Source organism: Hesperophylax consimilis, chromosome 10 (genome assembly GCF_061612785.1).
Source record: "Hesperophylax consimilis isolate HC1 chromosome 10, BYU_Hcon_1.0, whole genome shotgun sequence".
In the NCBI taxonomy this organism is placed as follows: domain Eukaryota; kingdom Metazoa; phylum Arthropoda; class Insecta; order Trichoptera; family Limnephilidae; genus Hesperophylax; species Hesperophylax consimilis.
Window position 1 is genome coordinate 7,149,323 of NC_142845.1, and position 9,636 is coordinate 7,158,958.

Sequence of the window (9,636 nt, forward strand, 5' to 3'; positions counted from 1 at the left end):
ATCTTATCATACATAAGCAATCGTTTTCCGACTCTGTGAATGACACTTTCAAGTTATGTTGATTCACTTGATCTTGCCTGGCAGGTCGTTGACTATTTTCACACACTTTCACAAATTACATTTCCTTGATTCAAATAAGATTCATACAAAGCGGAAAACATACTAATTTCGATTGTTTGCGCTGGGCGTTAGTTATTTCTACGTGAAACCTCGTTCAATTTACTCAAATTTTGCTTTGATTTTAAATGTCATTTTCAAACTTGGAATTAGATTGTTTGAAGAATTCAGAGCGATAAAGTATCTAGCTGTAATAAATATTTCGTCAGTTAATTAATTGTCGTGTCCAAAATTGGAATTGGAATAATATCCCACGATTTTTACGGGTCTGCGGTAGTAATGATAGTCTGCGACGTCACAAGATAATTTTATTTGCATCGTCCAGGTGAAAGACCACAAGTCGAAATTGAAACGTTAAGTTGCTTGAAATGGCCTTAGCATTGTGTGGTGAACAGATTTGAATAGTGAGATACCAACCCCTTCCCCTCTCTATTACCTCCAGCCTCACAATATACCCCAATCGGGTATGCTGAAGTCTCACTTGCTCGAGATGGTTGGCAGAAGTTGGGACAAAAAAATCTCCTCTTTCATCCAATATTGGAACTAATGACGGCTCGTGACTTTTGAGTGTAATAGAGTGCTAATATGGTAAGTATCCGAATGTGATTTTTTAGTATGAAGATTTTCAGGAAATCCGTGCGGCCAAACTGAAATTTTCTGAAAATCTTCACACAAAATATCGAATTTTCAAATCGTTTTGGACTAAACAACACCAATAATGTTGAATTTGTCAAACAAAGCACCCTCTCACCCTCAAAAGTCACGAGCCGCCACTGATTGGAACCCGAAGCATTTAAGTGCCTCAATCTCAATACATTTTAACCGTCACGCTATTGACCTGACAATAGTTTTAATTTCCCGCAATTGATTTCGGTCACACATTAATTAGTTTTAACACATAAAACTCACGAATCTAACGTAAGTTTAAGATCACAGAGGACTATCTACAAAATACACAGTTTTGAGATAAACGCAGTATATCTTAATTTATAAATCTAATATAATATATTAACTATCTATTTATATATTAACTTATAATTATTTATAAATTAGAATGCTCATATGCCCAACTGTATGCCCGACTAATATTGTCCAACTGTATCTCTTAAACGATTGTATGTACAGGATAGAACTTCGTGTCACTAATAAAAATGAGTATGGAATTACCGAAACCAAGCTTAACTCAAATATCCTTTTAAAAATTAGAGACATTATATATATAGAGCATATGAAAAATTCTTAATGCCAACTTAATCCCCCTGAAAAGTAATCTCCTACAGAGGATGACACGAGGACGTGATTTTGATAAATATCTGATTTCCTCTCTGCTCCAACTTTTGAGCTAATTTTCTTGAAAATCAATATCATGATAATATTCGCTGAGTTTGCGGAAGAGACTTTAAAAATAATTGTATGTTTCAGTACTACTCTGCAAACCTACAAGCCGAAAATATTAGAATATTTTCAAATATTTTAACGAACTACGAATCCATACGTTAAAAGCAAAAAAATGTTGACAACTTAACTTTTTTATGATTTATGTTATTGTTGATACAAAAGAATTAAATTTATTTATTTGTTATTATAGAAACAAAAACATTTGTTACAGTGATAAATGAATTTATAGATATTAAATAATTCATGTTGGGTATGTATATTTATCTTGTATGTAGTATGTACATTCAGTTTTTACCAGGTGACGTGTGTAGTGTATAGGTGTGTGAGGGTGTGTGTGTGTGTGTGTGTGAGATAGGGTGTGTGTGTGTGTGTGGAGCTTGTTTATGTAGATGTACGCGCATTGAAAAGTTTTATATTATTGACATGGTGCCACTCTTGAATTTGACCGTTGTATTTGGTTAACTAGACCTTTTCACAGTTGGTCAAACACTTACCTACTAGTGCAGTGATGTGGGGTACCTAAACAAATTTAGTCTATTTTTAAGGTTGAGATACTATTATTCTAAAGAATTGAATAGTTTACTTTTCATAAGTTTTTGTTTTACTCGATCATGCCACTTCTTCCTCGGGTATGCCCGACTTCCACCATTCACTAATGTAAACTTTAAATTTTCAGTCAGTCTAGTAGTTTTTGAAATCGTTCAAGTAATTTTTGAGTCTATAGAGAACGAACAAACAAACAAATAAAAAAATTGATGTATTTTTTACAATTTATGCTATATTTAAGGAGGACACACAGACACGGACAGTAGTCAACAAGACTATTTAAAAAAATGAGTGCAGAATTAGCCGGCATCCTAAAATCTTTTAATAATGTGTTTTTAATATTTTGTTAAAGACTGTAAAAAAACATACGTGAACATGGTATGTAGTAGGGTAATTCCGGGTGAGATGGCCGTACGGGAGAGATGGCCAATAGAAAAAAGTTCTAGGAATAATTCATAGATGACGCTTCTTTTAACTTAGTTCGCTTTGTTTCGGCACGGGCAACAAGTATTAGCGGAGTTTTGTGCGTAAAAATTATGGAAAGGTGAGTAATTTGACATTGTTTTTTAATAACACGTTCGATTTAAACTAAAGGGGTTAAGATATTAACATACTTACGTTAAAGTTTTCAAAGTTTTGCCCGTTTTCGTGATTTCTTTGTGAAGTAAAAAACTTTCTCGTGTTCTAACCTCAAAATTAACTAATAAATTGAGAAGTTGCTTTTATTATGCCATGTGGCCATCTCACCCGGACAATCGGCCATAGTATTTACGGGAGAGATAGCCATAAAATTTAATGTCCTAATTTTAATTTATTTTTAATATTTAATATTTTCTACATATGCGTAACCAATACATACGGAAGGCAGCTGCTGGACGAGGTGCCTGGAGCCAAGAAGACTTAAAAAATGCTATGGAAGAAGTACAAAGTGGAGGGATGACTGTTTATAGGCCCTCTTTTATCTACCATATCCCAAGAAAAACACTAGAAAGAAGGTTAAAACAAAAGAACTACACAAAGGGATCTATGGGACCATCATCAACCTTTGGTGCAGATAACGAAAAAAGACTGAGCAAGCATATAAAATACATGCAATCGAGAGGCTTTCCATTGACTATCGATGATTTAAGAAGAATTTCATTCAAGTAGGTATTCTGAGCAATTAGGAATTAAACACAGATTCAATATGAAATCTGAGAAGGCGGGCTATGATTGGGTTCAATTGTTTTTGAGAAGGAATCCCAATATTTCATTAAGAAAATCAGAAGGGGTGTCATATGCTAGAAGTCAAGGGATTAATAAAGCAGAAGTAAACGCCTATTTTGAAATGCTTGAGAGGATTCTCAGTGATAATGACCTAATAAATAAACCTGGCCATATTTACAACATGGACGAGTCTGGGTTGCAATTGAATAATCGACCAGGTCACGTTTTGGCTGAAAGAGGCTCCAAAGCTGTAGCTATGTCAACGTCTACAGAAAAAGGAGAAACGATCACGGTAATTGGTTGCTGCAATGCTAAAGGTAATGTTATACCTCCTGCATGTATTATGAAAGGGCAAAGGAAGAAACCTGAATTTGAAGATGGACTGCCTCCAGGTTCAGTGGTTTATATGTCACAAAAATCTGCCTATATAACCTCTGACATATTTCTAGAATGGATGAAATCGCATTTCTTTCCTCGAAAACCTTTTGCTGGACGGTCATTCTACACACTGCAAATCAGTTAAAATGCTGGAGTTTGCTAATGATAATGACATCATTTTACTGTCAATGCCATCACACACATCCCACTATCTACAGCCACTGGATGTGGCTGTGTTCAAGTCTGTGAAAACTTTCTTCTACGAATCCTGCAGGTTATGGATGAAACTGCACCCCGGACGCCGTCTAACAAGACAACAATTTGGCTTCTTATTAAACCAAGCCTGGGGAAAATTAGCGACAAGTGGAAATGCAATATCAGGATTCAGGGCAGCAGGAGTTTTCTCATTAAATCCAGGAGCCATTCCGGAGTACGCATTTAGTGAGAACATCGAGCAACCTATTGAAAGAAACATCGAACATGCAGCGCAGGTCCAATCAATTTCAGATTCAGGCCCAAGTACATCCTTTCAGACTGTGGACCAATCAACACCGACTAGATTACTGAACGAAGTATCTCCACTGCCTGTAAAACTAAACCAGGTTCGGAAACGAGCCAAACAAGTAAGCATTCTCTTGACATCTGAAGAGCATATAGAAAAACGAAAAATGAAAGAAAATGAAAAGGAAAAAAGGGAAGAAAGATAAAAAAAAAACAAAAATAATAAAAACGGAAATTAAGATTGAAAGACCTAAGAAAAAATACTGTTAAGAAACGAAAGGCAATTCGTAGGTTGTCTGATAGCAGTTGTGAAGAAATTCCCATCGTTTTCAACGATACCTCTGAAAGTGAATCTGAAGATAGAGAAAAAGATAATTGCAGAGGTTGCGGTGATAATTATTACAGTACACAATTAGTTGAAGATTGGATACAATGCAATATTTGCATGCTTTGGGTGCATGAAAATTGCACCGAGTTCGAGGACATGTGTTCTTATTGCGGCAATAAGAAAAGAATGGAGTTAAAATGTCACAAGGGCAAAGGGAATGGCAAAAAAAGTACTGGCCATCTCTCCCGTACCAATATGGCCATCACCCCCGGACACTCTGGGAGAGATGGCCAGTCCTAGTTTTTTTTTAAAGTTTAAAATTATATTGTTTTCATTAGTTGAAGTGATTTATCGTTAATATTTGATAAGATTAATAAATAAAGTTTATGTTCTATAGCGATTAAATGTTTTACTCATCACAATTCCTTCACAATAGAGTCTTAAAGTTACTAGGGCCATCTCCCCGGAACTACCCATAAAATATATTTTTTTATATATAGTATAAAATATTTTTCTTAGTTTTTCTGCTAGGTGCTGAGGCGGACTAAAGTTATTTAATTTAATTTAATTAGGTTCTTCTTTTCCGTCGTTTTAAGAGTTATTTCATTGACCTCTTTCAGTCAGATATTAATTCCTTACTTGTACTCGTTAAACTTTTCTATTTACTATATATCTGGTGGAAGGATGTTGTGGAGTTTTGTTGCAAAATATATGTAGTTTCTTTGTCCATATGTAATTTTGTAAATTGGAATGTTTTTGTGTCATTTTGATGGAATCTTGTGTAATGGATACACATTCTAGTCGTGTAAAGTTTAAATGGAAAAAAAATTATGTCGCTTGTAGTAGACAAGTGATAAATAATGCATATTATCGGAGGGGAAAATCAAGGTCAATGAGCCAGTCAATGCCTTCGGCGTCTCCCTATGGACCTCATCAATCCCGCTGGGGAGTAAATGCAGCGAGAATTCGTTGACCACATGTTCGGTGATCTTCACCGCACCGCATTCACACATCGCTGACTCTTTAATGCCGCACCTGTGCTCCATGTGGGCACAGCAAATGTGGGAGGACCTTACTCTATTGATGGCGGGCCAGAGTTTAGGAGGCAGTGAGAATCCTGGCTATCTCCACTTTGACCGATTGCCACTCAAGTTTCCACCTGAAGTGAGAGGTAATCGGAGGATCCTCTTTCCTTCCATCCAGAAGGGGTTTTCAGGACTTTAATCGGCATGCGAAATGAGAGACTATCATCGTGCAAATGTATCGCACGATGTAAATGCACGATGCACAAGAGCGCCCCTACCTGTACGGTGTAGAGGCAGAGGAGCTATGTCGCCAATCGGTTGGGCAGCGTTGTGAGATGGGTTAAGGTAGGGGCTGTAGGAAAAGATTTATTAATGGAGGAGGTAAACAGAAGCGGTAGTTAGTTCCACAAAAACGAGTCGTTGAAGCGGGCCGTTTTCATGAAGCCAACATCAACTTTGAACGTATGTTCCGCTCATGCACGTCGAGTTTCACGCGCGTGCATCAGTGCATCGAGGATAAATGCTGTTAGCTCTTTAGAGCATTAAAATACCTGTATAACAGACTCAGCATTACCACATTACGCCTGTGCATAAGATATGGCAATTGGTCTGTTAACAATAGATTGTCAATTAGACGGACCGCCCTCTTTGCACAGAATCAAGTATTGTGGGGATCCAGCTCAGAGGTGGCTCCCAAATTGAATGGCTGGGCGTAGTTGAGATTTTTATAAAGCTAAAAGCTGCTACAATTATTAAAGAATTTGCTTACCCTATTATATACAAGACACCAGTTTCTGGGAAACCAGATTTAATCTGGCTTCTGTGTAGCCTCGTTACTTGAGCCAGTCAGGAGATCTACGGACGATTGATAAAGCCCTATGTCTATACGATATTAAATAAATTCGTTATCTATGGTCAATTAGCAACATTCCCTAGCACGGTCAAGGAGAAATTCCGACAAAGAAAGGCCGTCAAAAAATAACACATAAAGAAATTGCAAATAATTCAAAATAGAAGCATGCGAGCAGTATTGAATTGTAGTAGGTTTTATAAGATAATTATTATAAAGAAAAAACTAGGAATGTTAAGTGTGAGACAGCGAATAATTTACAATACCATAATATTTATATTTAAGGTAAAAGATAAGACGCTCCCGAAATACATGTTTAAGAATGTAAATTTTAATTTCGCAATACATAGCCACACCACAATAAACTGTGGAGATTTTAGACTTGAAAAACAAAGAACCCAAACTAATCTCTATTTTAAAGGATTTAAGATTTTTACTGAGATACCGACAGATGTTAAAGAAGCTAAAAGCCTTGCTGCTTTTCGTGCGTTATGCCTAAATACCATATAAAATAAGTTTTAGGTGTATTGTAAAGTGCCCTTAATGTCAGAGAAATAAGTTGTTAAAAGCTTTATACTAGAAATAAAAAATGTAATTTTGAAAATAATAAACATTAAAAAAAAATCTTCTTGGCTGTCAGTTAAATTTGGGTAACTGTTGATATCCGCAACATTTTTTAATAATATCGTTTTTTATGCAAAATTACTAGTTTGTTATTGAATGCAGGCAGATTAACGAAGCTTCTTGGAATGAAAGACGTCATTTATGCGATCAATTAAAAATGTAGACACTTGCTTCGTATATCTCGAATTATGGCTAAAAGTCTCATTGACTTAAAATTCTAAGTTGTCAATAAATACCTCATTAGCTAATTAACTTCCCTTTTAATGTCAAAAAGTAAATTCGGACTGCCAATGCAAATGTAGGTTAGTATTTCAATTCAAAATTCTCATTTTATTAATATTTTTACGTAAATATATGACGTTTGATGATACTTGAGTGTTGCCAGTATATATCAATAACTTTACAATAGAGGGAACTACCGAAAAATTTGTAGGGATTTAGCTAGCATGATACCGATATCGTAATGCAAATCGATATACGAGTATATATTATATGATCGCAGTACTGGCAGTTGGGAAATGAATTAACGTCAGACGGCTTCGCAAAAGTAAAAAAAAATACAAATAAATTGACAACGTCGAATTTAAAAAAAAAACTTTTACTTACATTGACACTTCGCGTGTACTTTTTGACACTAAAAAAGAAGTTAATTAAATCATGATGTCTTTAGTTATGACTAAAAAGTTGGAACGGAATCAATTGACCGTGTTTCGATCGTCCATGGATCGTGTATATAACTTTCAACTTAAGGAATTAGTTAGTTCATCTCCATTTATTAATTAGCCAGTTATTTTGCAAAACGAACAACATTATTCAAACAGTCGTGCATATCGACAGTTTGTCTGACATCTTGTAGGCCTCGCTAAAAGCAGCGGCTTTTGTCTACCGACTATCGGAATCATATTTTGACCGTGCTTACGAACATCGCTAACTGATGGATTTTGTCAATATCGTATTGACATAGGTCTTTATAAATCAGTATAAATTCATCAGTGGTTGTGCCCATCGGTCCGACATTGTAAAGTTATTAAATTTCCCTGGTATACTGACTCCAAGCATTTCGACGTAGAGAATTAAGAATCTTTAAAAAGATAAAAAGTTGTAATGTCTCACTTTCATTACATCGTTATCATAATCATATTTCACAGCACATTTCCAAGAAAACAGTTTTTTATTTCACATGGTAATCTTTATGTGTACTTCTTTTAAGTTGAATAACCCACAAATGATTTGCGGTATTTACATAACTGCAGGTATTTCTACAGATATCTTGGCTGCGGGCTGCGGGCTGCGGGTTGCGGGTTGCGGGTTGCGGGCTGTAGGCTGCGGGCGCCCACCTAGCGACTGCTGTTGCAGTTTCCAAGGCACTCGACACTCGGCTGTGAGCGAGCGGGTCTTTCACCAAATTCAAGAGCCTGCATGGTAATTGGATTGAAAACTGTTGACTGAAATGATTACGTGCATACCGTGTTATGCTTTCATACGAGAGCATGTGCCTAATGCCTAATGTGCAGTGGATGGTCGGACAGGAGAACAGATGATAATGCAAAAATGTTCCGCCAACAATGCTGACCGGCTCTCCGAACGAGCGGAAACTCTTTTAGAAGTTTTAAAAGGATTAATTTAATTAATTGTTTAAGCACTAAACAAACATTGTGTTGTGCAAAATAATGATAATTTTGTTATGGAAACATATATGATATACGCTTTTCTAGGCATTCATTTTGTCTCTCAGTGGATTTAAGTATCCCGGGTATGGACAAAAAAAAATATTAAAATTTTATGACCCGATTATAAGCATGATTACTCGATGGCAAGAGTTTTTTTTGTATTCCAGCTTGCTTTTCAATGTAAAATAGATCAACGGTTTTTAATAGTATTCCTAAATTAAATACTTTTCTGTTTTAATATTAGAAACGGACATTTACGATTTTTTTTTAATTTTGAACGCAAACGTAGCAGTAATAAAAATCTTTTTGCGGTGATTTTTTCTTGTAATTATGTTTTTCACTGTAAAGTAATCTAATTTACTATTATTTGACTCCAAAAAACTTGTTTTGTTAGTTACACAAAAGTATTATAAAGGTTATTGTCATTTATCACTTTATTTTACTAAAAAATGGTTTTGTTCTGATAATAGAATTATATAAAATTATACTGAATTGTCTGTGCTGTCTATGGTAAACTTTTGAAGAAAAATAGAAAGAGTCATTTTGCGTAAACGCTATAGGTACTCTAGCGATCAGTTCTACATAAAATTTAAATACTTTATGTTCGTCAAAATGACATAAAAAAGGTTATTATTCAGGTACCCAAAAATCTAGGAAATCTTGATAAAATTGATCACAAATATATCACAAGAAGTCACACCCGAAAGGATCTCGTGGTCCCAGGGAGCATTACGGCAAAGTATCAAAAGTCGTATACATATCTGGGACCGAAATTATATAATAAAATCCATTAAGAATTAAATATTAAAACATGCAAAATGTCCTACATCGGTTCAATAATAACTAAATGGCTTGGGGAGGGTGAAGTCTGAAAAACTATAAAAATATGTCACTTAAAATTTTACATGGTTACCTTTTATTGTCTCATTTATTAAATACTTAATATATATTCCATTTGAATATTCAATTTTGAGAAAAACAACAATTTTACAG

The 9,636-nt window shown here is 35.2% G+C and overlaps 1 protein-coding gene across 1 annotated transcript; it reads left to right on the forward strand.

Annotated features, from left to right (window-relative positions):
• Positions 1 to 3,791: 3,791 nt before the first annotated feature.
• LOC149420240 (uncharacterized) lies at positions 3,792 to 4,774 on the forward strand. The gene is given in 2 exon segments (XM_089636325.1): positions 3,792 to 4,347; positions 4,350 to 4,774. Coding segments are annotated over 2 exon segments (981 nt in total).
• The last annotated feature ends 4,862 nt before the right edge of the window (positions 4,775 to 9,636 follow it).